At 41.7% G+C, this 17,844-nt stretch overlaps 1 protein-coding gene across 4 annotated transcripts; it reads right to left on the minus strand.

Moving 5' to 3' along the window:
* Positions 1–746: 746 nt before the first annotated feature.
* LOC118368094 (zinc finger matrin-type protein 3-like) lies at positions 747–17,667 on the minus strand. 4 transcript variants are annotated; one of them, XM_035752292.2, is made up of 6 exons: positions 17,056–17,667; positions 12,855–13,330; positions 10,767–10,907; positions 10,290–10,459; positions 8,258–8,358; positions 747–6,393 (listed from the first exon to the last, which is right to left on the minus strand). In XM_035752292.2, the coding sequence occupies exons 2-6, from the start codon at positions 13,317–13,319 to the stop codon at positions 6,185–6,187; spliced, it is 1,086 nt and encodes a 361-aa protein (XP_035608185.2). In that variant the 5' UTR covers positions 13,320–13,330; positions 17,056–17,667; the 3' UTR covers positions 747–6,184. The 4 variants fall into 4 exon arrangements, with proteins under 4 accessions (XP_035608185.2, XP_052314455.1, XP_052314472.1 ...); XM_052458495.1 differs by lacking the exon at positions 17,056–17,667 and adding an exon at positions 16,896–17,049; XM_052458512.1 differs by lacking the exon at positions 17,056–17,667 and adding an exon at positions 16,896–17,049 and having other exon boundaries at positions 6,186–6,393; positions 8,277–8,358.
* Between the last annotated feature and the right edge of the window lie 177 nt (positions 17,668–17,844).

The following is a 17,844-nucleotide window of genomic DNA, read 5'->3' on the forward strand; positions in this document are numbered from 1 at the left end:
TTCCATTATGAGTAGGCTATTAGCCAAACTAAATCCACAAGCAGATGGTGAAATGATATACACAGCCCATGTAGATCATGACAAAAGCTTGTTCCAACCTGATTTCCTGGGACTGCAGGTCTGAGGGTTCTTTAGATGGTTGATGGATGACTCTCTATGTAGACAAACACTGGATGGAGAACGATTATGCTTTTGCAGATTTTATGATGAACTGACCACAGCTAGAGCAGCAATGCATTAACTCAACTACTTCCTTTTCTCTTTCAACAAGTAACAAATATCTTACCAATCAGAATAGAGCAAAGTAGTTGCTAGGTAAATAATCAATTAGCACTACAATCTCAAAAAACTGATTCACCACATTATAGAACTAGACAACATTTAGAAAACAATGTATCCCATTAAATAGTCATTTCAATCATCCATTCAGAAAACAATATTTGCCATTCTTTATCTGATCAGTAGAGGGGGTAAAAAACCAAGATATTTGAGGCACATATTTTGGCCTCTAACCAAGTTCAACATTTCACCAGAGAGATGCTTTACTTTTCTCACTGCTGAACATTAGAACGGTTATCATGCCTGCAGGGCACACTCTGTAAACCACTATATTAACAGGGAACACAAGTTGGTCAGCTGACCCTGTCACACAATGTGCCCATACACACATTCTCTCACACACATGCACTCTCCAATGCAACTCCCAATCCCCCACCAAGTCTCTCAAGTAAATATATCCGGGCAAATAACAAGTATAACATTTTTTATTAAATAGTTAGCCAATATTGTACAGTGACTAAAATAAGTGTTCCAATAGTTTCTAAAACAACTGTTTTCATTCTGTTATTCTTCAAATATACATACATTCAATGCGTTATACAATTATTTTCTCTAAAGGGAAGTCAATCCAAATGTTATGAATTGGTGCCTTAGGATCACATATTGTTCATATTGCACCAGCAACGATAATTCTTCCTCCAATGGAAATTAAGTTGATTGTTCTGAAGAATCATGTTTGCGCCCAAGGCAGCCATGATATGAAATTGTGTGGCATTAGAAAGGCACTGCAGCTAACACTTATTTTATTCCCTTATCCCTAGATATAGTTTACTATCTCTGACATTTATAAAAACCATCTATCTTAGAGAGGTGATATTTCTGAGCAGCAGATAAAGAGATAAAACTCAGAGCCAGCCATACGTAGCTGAGGAGAGGAGGATATCCATAATGGCCTGAATACACAGAGCTCCATTTGGAGAGTGTTTGTTGTGCCTGTGTGGATCTCCCTGGGGTAAGTTCCCATGCCGGGTCACCACTTCCTGATAGAGCGGCAAACAGATGTGCTGCTGCAGCACTACACTACGCCCAGCAAGGAATGGCTCCTGACTCACGCCACAGAGGACAGAGCAGAGCCTGCACAGCTACAGCTACTAGCACAGCCAACACAGCCTGCACAGCCTAGTATGGATGGATGTGTAGCAGCAGTCAAACACAACTCCGCTTACTATAACAGAAATAGGGCATTGAATGAGATATGACTACTCACATTAGACTAATGAATTGCACTCAGACCCACAATATACACTCTGAGGAAGTTCCTTGAAGTTTTGGGAGATACACACTCCCATTTTAAGTGGTATGTTACATCATTGTAAACTAGCATAATATTATGACTTCAAAGGTATCATTATGAAAGTGGTTAATTCAGCTGCTGTGCTCGTTCCAAATAGAAAAAGCTTCCTTGCTCTGGGTGGTTAAATTGAGCGATGAACCAGATGAAGTAGATCACTTCATGTGTAACATGGTCAATGCAGCCCATTTAATTACATTGGTTTGAACTCCCAAGAAAAACACAGCCCTGGCTGCAGTCCATCACAAAAGTCATGTTCAGAGGCACTGAATATGTATTAAAGCAGCATTTGAAAAAAGTGGATTTAAGATGACTGGAAGATTACTCTGCATTGTTGGAAAAGGACCCGTAAGTAAGCATTTCACTGTTGTTTACGACGCATGTGAAATTTGATTTGAAGAGTAAGAATAGTAGAATCAGGTGCAATTTAGAAATGTGATTGTGCATCAGACATTTTTCTCTTGTTTATGTCAGTCACTCAATTAGACATGTTAGCTGACAGTTTTTAGATTGGTAGTTAGTTAGCTGACAGTTTTTAGATTGGTAGTTAGTCTAGCCAGCTATCTAAACTTGTAGTAATCATGGCCTAATACCGACTGGGATGCAGGGTACGTGCCCAGGGGCCCTGAACTCCAAGGGGCCCCCATTGATTTTGTTAGTCATTATCACTCAGATATATTAACATGGCACAAGTCATGGCAAAATGTGTAGAATTGCAAGAAATTAGCTTTAAAACAGCTAAACATTCTCTCCACCCCATGGCAAAATGAGTAGAATTGCAGTAAACTTGCTTTAAAACTGCAACATTATCTCTACACCCCATGGCAAAATGTGTAGAATAGCAGGAAATTAACTTTAAAACTTATTTTCTCCACCCTCAAGAGGAGGGCCACTAAAATGTGCAGGCATGAGGTAGGGGGGCCCCCAACCAAATCACGCTTAGGGCCCCTAGACCTGGCCCTGGATGGATCCAACATTAAATGTGATTGACTTCCCTTTAGACCACTCTCTGTAAACATTTGGTATGAATCAGATCGAGACGCATCAATAGAACTTCAACAAATAACATGAATCAAAGCAAATCAGTATAAAACTCCACCATCTCCTCTATAACAACAAGTGCAATACTAATGTAACTCATTCCCATTCAGTACTTTGTGTCCAATATAATGGTCCCGTCTCTATCTCTGGAAAATTGGCCTAGTTCCTACACTCCCACTAGTAGGATATTCTGAATAATTAAATATATGTATATTCTAATAATATCATGCACAAATGTAAATTTCACAAACATAATTTATACAGTGAAATATTATAACATAATAATTTGTGTACAAATAAAGTGATGTTGCACATGAAGCTCAACTACATTAGATAACAGTAGATTTTTTTATACAGCTAATTGTCTGGAAAAACAAACACTCATAAATAGAAAACGATATAAATCATATAAACAATTTAAAAAATATATATAATAATGATAAAAATACACTTCTTAAATTAAAACAAAGAAACTATGGTCAAGAGCAACAAAAAAGGCTATATTAAAATAGTTTACAAGGGAATTTATGATACAGAAAAGCAAATCATCAGAGGCCCAGTGTAACCCAATGATGAATGCCTCGATTTATTTGTTAATGTGCCAATCAGCAGTTGAAACAATAACAAAGTGTTTTCCGGGCCACTGTTTCGGCAATTTGTAAGTCGCTCTGGATAAGAGCGTCTGCTAAATGACTTAAATGTAAATGTAAATGTAAAAACACTGAGGAATGGTGCTAAAAAAATGTAATCTCTCTCAAATTCATGGATGTAAATGATAGTTTCAACAATGTTTTTAGGCTAAAAAGTGTTTGTTAACATTTACATTGTTTACAAACATTGGAGTAAAACAAGCTTATATGTTGGATTGTGATGGAGTACGAAAGCTAAATTAAGCTCATGAAGCTAAGTTATATTCTTCAAGAATCAATGGGTACATACAATTATTTGTAAGTCCAAAGATTGATGTAGCAACTGCTGATTGCCCCTTTAAGGGGCAGATATATAGGAATATGAACTCAAGCTTTGGTTGTGGTTCTCATCTGAACAAATTGGGCTTGTATAAAATCCTAAACTCCCTTTGCTCTAAATGAGACAGAATAGAGGCCTTGTGGAAATAACCCTAAGAACACCCAATTAAAAATAGTCCTGCTCTGTATTCTCCTGAGGTACTCTGCTTTCGGAGAGCAGACCTCCCATAGGGAAGTCAGGAGCTTACAGCAGCTGGCTTTTATAGCATCCAAAAATAATAAGGGACCAGGACAAAAGGCTGAGTTTACTGGGATGTTCAGGATGCTTGGAATCGTACCAAACCCATGTAAACATGCATAAGGAAAGAGAACAGTCAGTCAGATTTAGTAAATAAATAAAAAGTATACATTGTTTGTTTGTGCAAAGCCTGCTGGGGGAAATAATTGTCACCGCAATCACAGTACATTCACCTGGACCCTGTTTCCCAAAAGCATCTTAAGGCTAAGTTCATTGTTTGAACCATAGGATCCTACTGTAGTCACATCCCTGTAGTTCTCTAGAAACTATTGACAACAAGATGTTTTTGGAAAACTGCCTCCTGGTCTGGTAGAAGTCTGGTATATACATTTTCTTTCCTCAACTACAAATGCACTACATGACCAATAGTATGTGGACACCTGCTCGTCGAACATCTCATTCCAAAATCATGGGCATCAATATGTTGGACGATTAGGCCTGGCTCGCAGTCGGTGTTCCAATTCATCCCAAAGGTGTTCAATGGAATTGAGGTCAGGGCTCTGTGGAGGCCAGTCAAGTTCTTCCACATTGATCTCGACAAACCATTTCTGTATGGACCTTGCTTTGTGCACAGGGGCATTGTCATGCTGAAACAGAAAAGGGCCTTCCCCAAACTATTGCCACAAAGTTGGAAGCACAGAATCGTCTCTAACATCATACTATGCTGTAGCGTTAAGATTTCCCTTCCCTAGAACTAAGGGGACTAGCCTGAACCATGATAAACAGCTCCAGACCATATTTCCTCCTCCCACCAAACTTCACAGTTGGCACCATGCATTGGCATCTGCCAAACCCAGATTCGTCCGTCGGACTGCCAGATGGTGAAGCGTGATTAATCACTCCAGAGAAAGTGTTTTCACTGCTCCAAAGTCCAATGGAGGCGAGCTTTACACCACTCCAGCTGACACTTGGCATTGCGCATGATGATCTTAGGCTTGTGTGCAGGTGATCGGCCATGGAAACCAATTTCATGAAGCTCTCGACAAACAGTTATTGTTCTCACATTGCAGTTTGAAACTTCATCGTGTGTTGCAACCAAGGACAGACGATTTTACGAGCTACGCGCCTCAGCACTTTCCGGTACCGTTCTGTGAGCTTGTGTGACCTACCACTTCACGGTTGAGTTTTTGTGGCTCCTAGACGTTTCCACTTCACAATAACAGCACTTGCAGATGACCGGGGCAGCTCAAGCAGGGCAGAAACTTGACGAACTGACTTGTTGGAAAGGTGGCATCCTATGAAGTCACTGAGTTCTTCAGTAAGGGCATTCTACTGTCAATGTTTTTCTATGGAGATTGCAGTGTGCTTGATTTTATACACCTGTCAGCAATGGGTGTGGCTGAAATAGCAGAATCCACTAATTTGAAGGGATGTCCATATACTGTAGTGTAGAGATGTCCAGCTACTGAAACTCAGGTAATAACTAGGGCTGTGACAATACCAGTATAGCAATATTTTTTTAGTGGCAAACATGAAAACACAAAGCAGACCAAACTCTTTGGTCATTTAAAAACCTGCCGTAAATAAAATATGTGCTATAGCTTGGAAATAAATAAATGTGACTCTGGTTGACAACATAATGATGTTTGTTTCCAACATTAGGGTTGTTTTCCTAAAGAAGTTTAACCCACTTCATTTTTTGTTTCCTTGCCAAGCTATTAACAAGTATCGCAATACTGGTATTGTCCCTGGCCCTAGTCATAACAAGGTTTAAACCGGGGGAAAGAAAACCGATTGTGAGATCAAATCTTCACCAATATACCCCACAGCATGGTGGGTTCTTCATGTAGGCCTACTATGGGTCAAATTCAGCGTGAAATATGGACAAATCCCTGGTTTCATCTGAGATGCAAAATGCATGGTAATCACACACAGGCTTGGGTCAGTACAGGCAAACAGAATCCAGCAAGAGTGAAACATCCACAAGTGTACCAGCAGGTGGACATTCTGTGCACACCTTAAAAGATTTCTAGAAATGTCATTCAAATATGTACACTACATTAACAAACTAAAACAGGAACAGAAGATCAATAACTTATACACATTAAGGAAAAGAGTGGAAGAGTGTTTTATGTATATAAATTACATAAATGTACCCTCCTCTTCCACACATTTTAGTTTGCTGCAGAACATAGTCTCTACCCATTCTACTGGCCTCTAGCGTACAGTGCATGATGAAGATAGTCGTTGTCTCCCCCTCCCTCCCCCTCCATCCCCTCTCCTCCCCTGTGCTGCGGCACTGCCCTCCTAAGTGTAGCCCAGATTCTCCATCTCGCTGCGGTAGCGCTGCTCCGACACCTTGCTCTTGTGCTGTTTGCTCTCCAGGTGAAGGCGGAAGTCGGCCTCCTCGCTGGCCCCAGAATTGCACATGGAGCAGTAGAACTGGCCGCTGGGCGTCACACACATGGCCAGGTCCCTGGGGATCCTCTGCCTGGGCCGTGGGTTGTAGTAGGGGCCTGGGACACACACCAAGACATACACACCATCAGAGGAGTGAGCTCATTAAAGGAGTGATCTCCTCATTAAAATGATGGAGAGTGAGTGAGCTGCTGCTCACCAGTGAACACAATTCCAGAAGATGGGAGTGGCAGAAGGATGCCAGGTGCTACAGGGGATGGAACGCTGGCTGTGCATAAATAGGAGAAGCTTTCCACTGCCATGGTCATATGAATGTTACAAGAAGAAATACAAATGTGTCCCTCATAGAGTACCACAGTATGAGTCATAACACCCATAAAATCTAACGGTCAAACAAGGAAATGGTTCCAATCGTTTTCCACCATTCATTTTTCTCATTTTAGAAACACTTATAATAAGGGCTGTACTTTGTGTAGGCTTACGCTGGCGTGACATTTGGATAACCGTGTAAATCTCTCTAGGACAAGGTGACTTTTATCAATATTTGCCTGTATTACCCCCCAAAAATGAAATTATAATTAGCTGCTAAGATGGCTATCATAAAGAACTACAAATGCCATGATGATGTGGACGAGAATACAGAATCGAGGCAAAGGTAAGAATCTTTGGATTAACTATCTAAATGTTAGTTAAATGTAGTAATGAATAAATAGGCTACATTTCTTTAATGGACAATTCTGTAAACTGTCTTGTGCAAGTTTTAAATTGACACAATACCTGTTAGCAAAGTATTCAGCTGGAGATGACGTGCAGGAGCTTTCAGGGATTTGTAGTTTTGCATGTCTAATTTGATGCTAATTAGCCATTTTGAATCTGAGAGTAAACAGCCAAATATACTGATAAAAGTCACCTTGTCTGAGAGAGATTTACATGGTTATCAAAACATCATGCCAGGTTAAGCCTACAGAAAATACATTCCTTATTTGAAGTGTTTCTAAAATCCCCTATTGGAAAAATTAATGGTGGAAAAAACGATTGGAACTTATTCCCTGTTTGACCACTAGGTTTTTGGGGTATTATGACACCTCCACTGTGGTGCTCTCTTAGGAGAAGGGATGCATGTTGGATAGAGAATACATTCTCTGCTGTATCTGCGTGTATGTCTGGAGGGAACCATCACAGGCCTTTGCAGAGTAACTCCGATAGAGAAAATGTAGTTTGTCTCTGAGAGTTTTAAACAACTCTATTTCTGGAATTGTCCATAAAGGACATTTAAATCAGCAAAGTCTCTGAGCCCTGAGGGGAGGCAAGGGAATGGAGGAGAGGGGGTGCAGTTGTGTCCTATGATTCATCCAGAGGGAGCAGGCCATGGTGGAAGGTATGTGGAGTGGGGGATCGGAAGAGGATACTGGGCTGGACAATAGACAGTGAGGGGTCTGTCTAATGGACTCTCGCCACCTGAGCAGGCTGTGTGACGTCTGTGGGGCAGCAAAGCTGACGTGGGTTGCTGTATCGGTTTACATATCCAAAGCCCTGGTGCCGGGCCTGTGCTTAGTGAGTTCACACTGACTGACCAGCCTCAGCCAACCCCTTAACTTTCTTACAGAGCATTTCCCCTTCAAACGTGGTGATGAGAGGCGGCTGTTCACTGCTGCTACGACCGTGGAGAAGAAAACAATAGCCTCCACCAGCTGTCAAAAGCTTCATTGGAATCAATAAATAGGAAATGGGCAACCACCTCTGCTCTCAAACATACAGTAAAGTATACATTCTCAAGACTAGGAATATCCCTGAATCATCTGATCTTTATGAGCCGTTCTGGCTCGGTCAAGCCTTACTTACTTTACTTACATCTGATCTTTACAACAAAATTGTGGATTTACAAAAAGTTTTCCCCTGTAAAGTAATTTGCTGTTTGGTCAAACTTTATTACCGATATGTCTTTGTTTCAGTGTGCTGTACCTGGCACGGCAATAGGCACCTGTGGGGTCCTACGGTTCTTGATAAACCTGTACTCGCTCCCCTCTTTCCTCGGACGCCTCTGGACACACTCAGTCGACTCTCTGAAAAAGTGATGGATCACGTTACTGAGAGCAAAGTCTCCCATAGTTAGTTTATAAATCAAACGGCCAACCTAACAATAATAGTTACTATGATGAACAAAATAATGGAATGCATCTATCACATGCTATGGCATTTTCTCTTTAAACGGAAACATTAAACATACAGTTGAAGTCAGAAGTTTACATACACTTAGGTTGGAGCCATTAACTTGTTTTTCAACCACTCCACAAATGTCTTGTTAACAAAGTATAGTTTTGGCAAGTCAGTTAGGACATCAACTTTGTGCATGACAAGTAATTTCTCCAAAAATTGTTTACAGACAGATTATTTCACTTGTAATTCACTGTATCACAATTCCAGTGGGTCAGAAGGGTGCATACATTGTTGACTGTGCCTTTAAACAGCTTGGAAAATTCCAGAAAATTATGTCATGGGTTTAGAAGCTTCTGATAGGCTAATTGACATAGTTTGAGCCAATTGGAGGTGTACCTATGGATGTATGTCAAGGCCTACCTTCAAACTCAGTGCCTCTTTGCTTGACATCATGGGAAAATCAAAAGAAATCAGCCAAGACCTCAGAAAAAAAATTGTAGACCTTCACAGGTCTGGTTCATCCTTGGGAGAAACTTCCAAACGCCTGAAGGTACCACGTTCATCTGTACAAACAATAGTACGCAAGTATAAACACCATGGGACCACGCAGTCTTCATACTGCTCAGGAAGGAGATGCGTTCTGTCTCCTAGAGATGAACGTGCTTCAATGCAAATCAATTCCAGAACAACAGCAAAGGACCTTGTGATGATGCTGGAGGAAACAGGTACAAAAGTATCTATATCCACAGTAAAACAAGTCCTATATCGACATAACCTGAAAGGCTGCTCAGCAAGGAAGAAGCCACTGCTCCAAAACCGACATAAAAAAGCCAGACTTCGGTTTGCAACTGCACATGGGGACAAAGATCTTACTTTTTGGAGAAATGTCCTCTGGTTTGATGAAACAAAAATAGAACTGTTAGGCCATAATGACCATTGTTATGTTTGGAGGAAAAGGGGGACGCTTGCAAGCCAAAGAACACCATCCCAATCGTGACGCACTGGGGTGGCAGCATCATGTTGTGGGGATGCTTTGCTGCAGGAGGGATTGGTGCACTTCACAAAATAGATGGCATCATGAGGCAGGAAAATTATGTGGATATATTGAAGCAACATCTCAAGACATCAGTCAGGAAGTTAAAGCTTGGTCGCAAATGGGTCTTCCAAATGGACAATGACCCCAAGCATACTTCCAAAGTTGTGGCAAAATGGTTGAAGGACAACAAAGTCAAGGTATTGGAGTGGCCATCACAAAACCCTGACCTCAATCCTGTAGAAAATGTGTAGGCAGATCTGAAAAAGCGTGTGGGAGCAAGGAGGCCTACAAACCTGACTCAGTTACACCAGCTCTGTCAGGAGGAATGGGCCAAAATTCACCCAACTTATTATCGGAAGCTGTTGGAACGCTACCCAAAATGTTTTTGACCCAAGTTAAACAATTAAAGGCAATGCTACCAAATACTAATTGAGTGTATGTAAACTTCTGACCGACTGGGAATGTGATGAAATAAACAAAAGCTGAAACAAATCATTCTCTCTACTATGATTCTGACATTTCACATTCTGGAAATAAAGTGGTGATGCTAACTGACCTAAAACAGGGAATTTTTACAAGGATTAAACGTCAGGAATTGTGAATAACTGAGTTTAAATATATTTGGCTAAAGTGTACGTAAATTTCCGACTTCAACTGTATCTGGATTAAATTTCATATAACAGGGCTGAAGGGGCAGGATTTCTACGTTTGAGTATGGTTTTATTAGCCTTGCGCATGTTGCATCTGTTGTTTGTCTTCCTGCTGTTGGGTGGGGAACCAGTAGTGACACCACAGACTCACAGGATGCTACTGCTTTGCTGGGCCTCAGCCAGCCGCAGTCTCTTGGCATGGTTCTTGCCCTGGTAGTGTGCCTGAGCCACGGCAGGGGAACTGAACGAGGCATCACACAGCTTGCAGTAGTCGTTCTCCGTGGCTAAGATCACCCTGCTGGCACCCATGAATGACACCGGCTGAACAAAGAAAGAAAGAGTGAGTTTTTAAAAAAGGGCTCTTCTTTTCACCAGCCTAAATGATACTCCAGGCAGTTCAAAGCTACATACAGTATCAAAAGAGTTAAAACATACAGTGCTGACAGTTTTCTACAAACCATCATGTTGTTTCTTATGAGCCGATTCTATTTGATTGCAGTTCTCCAGATCAACAACAGAGATCCAAACCGTGAATGTGCTGAAAATTCACAGAACTTGGACTTGTTCATACAGTATTATAGTTTCCTGAACAATAACACATTCATTGCGTGCCAACGCCAAGCTTTACCTGTTTGGGAGTTGCACTGTCAGTTGGTGGAGTCATGAGGAGCTGCTGGGAAAGTGGCTCTATTACCTCCGGAATCCTGATGGCAGGTGGCTGCTGGCTGCCTGCATAGAAATTTCTCAGCTTCTTACTGTGGTTTTTTCCCTGGAAAAGAGACAACGGATGATTCAATCCCACAGCTCAGTCCACTCATTGCACTGTCATCACCATAGCGTCATATTGCGAATTATGAGCATCATCACCATCATCATCAGTGAGCACAACTTTTAGGGTTTTACATTTACACTTACATTCATTAGGGGATATCAGTTTTGGCTGATATGCCAAATAAACAAACATTGACATTTCATGTTTGACACAATGTAGTTGATGCATGATGAGAAGCATTTGCTGCCATCAAAACATACAGTTGAAGTCGGAAGTTTACATACACCTTAGCCAAATACATTTAAACTGTTTTTCACAATTCCTGACATTTAATCCTCGTAAAAATTCCCTGTCTTAGGTCAGTTAGGATCACCACTTTATTTTAAGAATGTGAAATGTCAGAATAATAGTACAGAGATTGATTTATTTCAGCTTTTGTTTCTTTCATCACATTCCCAGTGGGTCAGAAGTTTAATTGTTTAACTTGGGTCAAAAACGTTTTGGGTAGCGTTCCAACAGCTTCCCATAATAAGTTGGGTGAATTTTGGCCCATTCCTCCTGACAGAGCTGGTGTAACTGAGTCAGGTTTGTAGGCCTCCTTGCTCGCACACACTTTTTCAGATCTGCCTACACATTTTCTATGGAGTTGAGGTCAGGGCTTTGTGATGGCCACTCCAATACCTTGACTTTGTTGTCCTTAAGCCATTTTGCCACAACTTTGGAAGCATGCTTGGGGTCATTATCCACTTGAAAGATCCATTTGCAACCAAGCTTTAACTTCCTGACAGAAGTCTTGAGATGTTGCTTCAATATATCCACATACTTTTCCTTCCTCATGAAGCCATCCATTATGTGAAGTGCACCAGTCCCTCCTGCAGCAAAACACCCCCACAACATGATTCTGACACCCCCGTGCTTCACAGTTGTGATGGTGTTCTTCGGCTTGCAAGCATCACCCTTTTTCCTCCAAACATAATGATGGTCATTATGGCCAAACAGTTATATTTTTGTTTCATCAGACCAGAGGACAATTCTCCAACAAGTACGATCTTTGTCCCCATGAGCAGTTGCAAACTGAAGTCTGGCTTTTTTTTGGTGGTTTTGTAGCAGTGGCTTCTTCCTTGCTGAGTCACCTTTCAGGTTATATTGATCTTGGACTAGTTTTTACTGTGGATATAGACTTTTGCACCTGTTTCCTCCAGCATCTTCACAAGGTCCTTTGCTGTTGTTCTGGGATTGATTTGCACTTTGCTCACCGAAGTACGTTCATCTCTAGGAGACAGAACACGTCTCCTTCCTGAGCGGTATGACGGCTGCATGGTCCCATGGTGTTTATACTTGCGTACTATTGTTTGTACAGATGAGCATGGTACCTTCAGGCTTTTGGTAATTGCTCCCAAGGATGAACCAGACTTGTGGAGGTCTACAATTTTTTTCTGAGGTCTTGGCTGATTTCTTTTGATTTTCCCATAATGTCAAGCAAAGAGGCACTGAGTTTGAAGGTAGGCCTTGAAATACATCCACAGGTACACCTCCAATTGACTCAAATGATGATCAGAAGCTTCTAAAGCCATAACATCATTTACGGGAATTTTCCAAGCTGTTTAAAGTCACAGTCAACTTAATGTATGTATACTTCTGACCCACTGGAATTGTGGTATAGTGAATTATTAGTGAAATAATATGTCTGTAAACAATTGTTGGAAAAATTACTTGTGTCATGCACAAAGTAGATTTCCTAACAGACTTATCAAAACTATAGTTTCTTATTAAGACATTTGTGGAGTATTTTTTTTAATGAATCCAACCTAAGTGTATGTAAACTTCTGACTTCAACTGTATGTGTTGGGGTATGCCTACAAGTAAACTACTGCATATAGACAGCGACAGCCTGCTGGTGGATGAGATTACGGTACAAGCTACATGTCCAGTAAACCAGCTCACCTGGTAGTGGGCCTGTGCCTGCTGAGCAGAGTTGAGGGTGACGTTGCACAGTTTGCAGTACAGAGGCTTACACAGCTCCTCCAAGGTAGCGTCCTGGTCTGTGGCCCCGATCTGAGCATCTTTCTCCTGGGGCCTGCTGTTGAGGGTCACCTGGGCAGTGGGGGGTGGGACAGGGCAAGGGGGCCCCTGCACCAGCTGGAGGTGAGTGGGAGGTTTGGCAGACAGAGGACTGGAGAGGGGGAAACGGTGGGGATCTGGGGTCACTACTACTGGTGGAGGGGGTCCGAGGGTCTGTGGAGGGGGTCCAAGGGTCTGTGGAGGGGGTCCGAGGGTCTGTGGAGGGGGTCCGAGGGTCTGTGGAGGGGGTCCGAGGGTCTGTGGAGGGGGTCCAAGGGTATGTGTAGGAGGCATTGGCTGGAACAGTGGCTGCTGCTGGCCAAATAGGCTCAGTGAAGGCTTCAGCATAGACTCTGGTCCTGAGGGCCAATGCAATGATTGCAAAGCATTAGAATCAATCATATACTTTAAAATTTAGGATAGGCATGTAATGGTTATATAACATTTGGAGGATGCAATAACTATAGTAATCAACTGTGTTAATTTCTCCCTGGGGAAACAGACACTAACAAATAAAACAATAGTGGGTTTCACAGCTCTGCTCCTTGCGACAATAAGTTCCTCAAGCATTTCTTGATATGCCGCTGATTCAAACAGACCATTGCCTACTTGACCGGGTACATTTCAGGCACTCATGTGTGGCCAAATGTTTTCTGCATATAACGGAGGGGGTTGGGTCAGCAGCTGCACTCATGTCTGATGTTTCCACTGTATCAACTCCGATTGGAGACCCAACAACAGTGATTCATAGACCTAAAATAACAGTGTAGGATGTTTTGGATTCCAGCAGCCATGCACCAGCAGCCATGCAGTGACACCAAGTGAATGGCATGCTTAAAATGGAACTTTCCGATAACAACAAACCAAAGGATGCTCCGGCAATTGTAGGTCGACAACGTGTATATCAATGTTATTCTGATAAATGTCATAATGTATCCTTAACACCTAATAATACTTCAATATGAGTGTGAATATAAGGATTCAAGAAAATGTCTCACTTTCTAAATATTTTTTCTGGGTATTGCAATGAAGTAGAAAAAAAACACTAATCTGCTTAGCCTTAAAACGCAGTATGCTGTATAACTGCTATTATTTCCCCTTGCGGAGTAATGAGGAGACAAACCTGAATCACATGTTCACTGGAGAATATAGCCTAATCCCAAAAATAGTCCCAGGAACCTACATTGTCATAGCCCAAGGTCAGAGTCGAAGTCCTCTTTTCTCATCCTGGGTACATAACACTCCTCCCGAGGCTTAACCCTGGGATTTCACATAAAATGTAAGTCCTGGGGATATTAATGAGTAGTCATTGGCCATGTATCAAGAGGGATGGGCTTGGGTCTCTGAGTTGGAGAAAAGTATTTTAAGGAAAGGTCTTCTTGGGTCTTAAAGTGGAGGGTTCTAATTCTTTCATTTGGTATGTGTGCAGAAGAAAGAAAGAACCAAAAACCTTCAAAGGTTGAATAGCCCTTCACAAACGTATAGTTATTTCATGCCTTTTACACTGTGGTCCTCTGCCACATCAATTATGGAGCGAAGAGTATATGCCCCATGCACTGGAATGATGTGCATGACTAGTCTTTGAAGGGAGAAAGCTTGAAGGGACCTCATAAAGACTTCCTGTTTAACTCTTATGTTCAATGCCTTGCAGGGACACACGATGGAGACTTGGTTTTAGCATTGAAATCTGTTGAAAAACCCTGAGATTTATGGTATTTTACTAACACTCAGTCATGCAGATAAAACAGATGAATTGAGGCTTAAATATTTACCCATTAGTTAGCCTAGTTAGAAATGGCAACAAAGCAGTTAGGCTATTGACAGCTAGCCATCTGAAAGGACTCATTATTGCCAGTTCAAGAGAGGGATGGTTGATAATTAGACTATACGCAGAGTTCCCCTATAGGCAGCCCACAGGGCAAATTTATTTTATTTGGCCTGCCAAGCTTTCTGAGAAAATATATATATACCTTACATACTTGTTCTTGGACATAAAAGACTGTACGATCACCAGGAAATGAGCTCAAAGTGATTTTAATTTAGGGAATCTGTTCCCAAGTATTCATACACATAAATAGAGAGGCATATGGGCTGAAAGCAATTGGGGACTCTGGTAACAGGCTAAAATTAGTGTGTATCAATAAACAACGCTAAATTATCAATCTATCAATATATATTTTTACCAATAAAGCTACAGCAAATCAGGGTAAAGCACACAATGAGGCTGCTTATCAAACATTTATAACATCACCAAGGATGTAAACCTACCAGACTCAGATCTGTCAACCTATTTCAGTGGACAATGCCATTGTATCTCATTACAACAGACAGAGTATGCAATCTATACCTGGCTTAATTACTTAAGACAACATTGCTGGATAACAAGGTTAACTCAAGTCCAGACCCAAGCTGTTATTCATAATAATTATTATCAGCATCATCAACACCATCATCAAGTTCGCTGACGACATGACAGTAGTAGGCCTGATTACCAACAATGATGAGACGGCCTACAGAGAGGAGTTAGGCCCTCTGACGGTGTGGTGCCAGGTAAACAACCTCTCCACCAATATAAGCAAAACAAAGGAGCTGATTGTGGACTTGGGCACACCCCTATCCTCATCAACAGGGTGGTCAACCGCGTCAATTTTCCCGGTGTACACATCTCAGAGGAGCTGAAATGGTCAAACCACACAGAAACTGTGGTAAAGAAGGCACAAAAGTGACTCTTCAACTTCAGGAGGCTGAAGAAATTTGGCCTGTCCCAGAGGGCCCACACAGTGTTCTACAGGAGCACCATCGAGAGCATACGGTCAGGCTGCATCACAGCCTGGTATGGCAACTCCACCGCCGTTGACTGCAAGGCTCAACAGAGAATTGTACCTACAACACCAAGTGTCACAGGAAGGCCAAGAAGATCATCAAGGACCTCAGCCATCCGAGCCAGGGCCTGTTCTCCCCGCTTTCATCACTCCCCACTTCCCAAACAGACATTCACCCTGCCCCAACCCCCAATGGACATTTGTCATTGTTACAGTTGTAAATATGTATATACATTATTATGGTAGCCTAGTGGTTAGAGAGTTGGACTAGAAACCGGAAGGTTGCAAGTTCAAACCCCTGAGCTGACAAAATCTGTCGTTCTGCCCCTGAACAGGCAGTTAACCCACTGTTCCTAGGCCATCATTGAAAATAAGAATTTGTTCTTAACTGACTTGCCTGGTTAAATAAAGGTTAAATTAAAATTATTATTATATTATTGTTTCATTTATGACCTGCACTGTTGGAGCTCGGAGCTTAAGAATTCCACTGTACCCTGCAATTACATCTGTGACCCTGTGAATTTGATTAATAAACTAATCGAATCATCATCATGTGAATAACGTACACACAGCATGTTGTGTCAAGGAGCTTGTGCAATGACAAGAGTTGACAGAATTCAATTTCAAGATCTGGGAACAGAGACAGTCAAAGACCATGTTCATCCCTCTAAACAAGCAGACCATAATGTACACCCACTGATCTGACCATTATCACTTTGGTTGGTTTTACATGAAACACATGTCCACCGCATCACACCTTCACTGGAAGAAGCACAGAGGGTGCTGTGGATATAACAAATCAACTAACTTAGGTTCGCATATCTTTGGGGTTGAATTGATCGGAAACCTAACCTAGTTTCAGATGTCATTTCAACATGGCTGTTGTTGGTCGAATCTCTTCAAATCAACGAGTAGGCTCTACCTCAACTAAATGTATTTATATCTGTTTAGCCTACTACAACCTATAATACCAAGATGCCGGTTGGATAAACCCCATTCAATCAGCACTGGTTGTTGCACTGTAGCTGAAGGCTGCAAATATGCATCCATCAATTCGCAGTGTCACGGTCGCTGACAGCAATGAATGAGACCCTTTTCTTACCTGGTAATCGGGAAAAATAATAGCTGGTATCCCCATAGTTCAAAGGCTGCGAATTTCTGTAATAATCGGCACTCTGATAATAAGCATCTCTATTGTTGACATGTAACGCCATCATTGCATACTGGCCAACTTCGAACCAGCTGAGAATCCAGCAGCCTACCTTGCTTTCACCAGAGAAGAGGAGGGGTGAGTTTTCAGTGTCACGAGCAGAGAGGTGTGGGGGATATACACTATGCGAAAAAATAAATGGCTACATTTTAGTAGACTAAAGCCTATCATAATCAAACCCCGAGACAATAGTAACAATATATGTAAAACATTTAGGAAAAGGCGGGTCTTTGAAAAACATGTTTGTGAGTGTATTCTTCTCTTGTTGGTACAGTCCATGTACTGCATTCAAGCTATGCGACTCTCGGAAAGCCACGGTCAAGCTATCCGCGTCCGAATTGGTATGCGCCACTACACTACATTTACCGATCTGATATCAGACGGAACTCATTGGATCTGGAGGATATATTTGAATGACGTTTTGGTGTCATTGGAATGCCATATTGACAATGCTTTATACTCAGTATAACGGTAGTATGGGCCTTGGTCTTCAATAATCCACAAAGATTGTCAACTCGACTAGTCTAGCCTATTTGATGTGTCCATTTCGCCATTCATGGAGTAGCAGGCGCACAGATTCAGGCGCGGCTAGCTTGATCATTCAATTCCGGGAGTCGGGTAGCTTGACCGCGTGGTTTATTGCAATGGCTCATCTTCATAATATCTATACAGTTGAACACTTACAAGCTGCAAAATCCTATCGAAACCAAATGTTCATGCAATAAAACATATATTTTTTAAATAACTAACATAGATAATGTTATTAGCTATTTTCTATATTATGGTTTGAGGTTGTAACCTACTCTCGTCAAACTCATCAAAACTCGCGGGACAGCTACTC

Source organism: Oncorhynchus keta, chromosome 1 (genome assembly GCF_023373465.1).
Source record: "Oncorhynchus keta strain PuntledgeMale-10-30-2019 chromosome 1, Oket_V2, whole genome shotgun sequence".
Classification (NCBI taxonomy): domain Eukaryota; kingdom Metazoa; phylum Chordata; class Actinopteri; order Salmoniformes; family Salmonidae; genus Oncorhynchus; species Oncorhynchus keta.

Excerpts from the sequence above, each read along its gene's own strand:
- LOC118368094 (XM_052458495.1), bottom strand. The coding sequence starts at position 17,010 with ATGATGGCGTTACATGTCAACAATAGAGATGCTTATTATCAGAGTGCC. Across the intron at positions 13,331-16,895 it reads TTATTTTTCCCGATTACCAG|GACCAGAGTCTATGCTGAAG; the intron begins GTAAGAAAAGGG and ends ATTGGCCCTCAG. Across the intron at positions 6,394-8,257 it reads GGTGCCTATTGCCGTGCCAG|GCCCCTACTACAACCCACGG; the intron begins GTACAGCACACT and ends TGTGTGTCCCAG.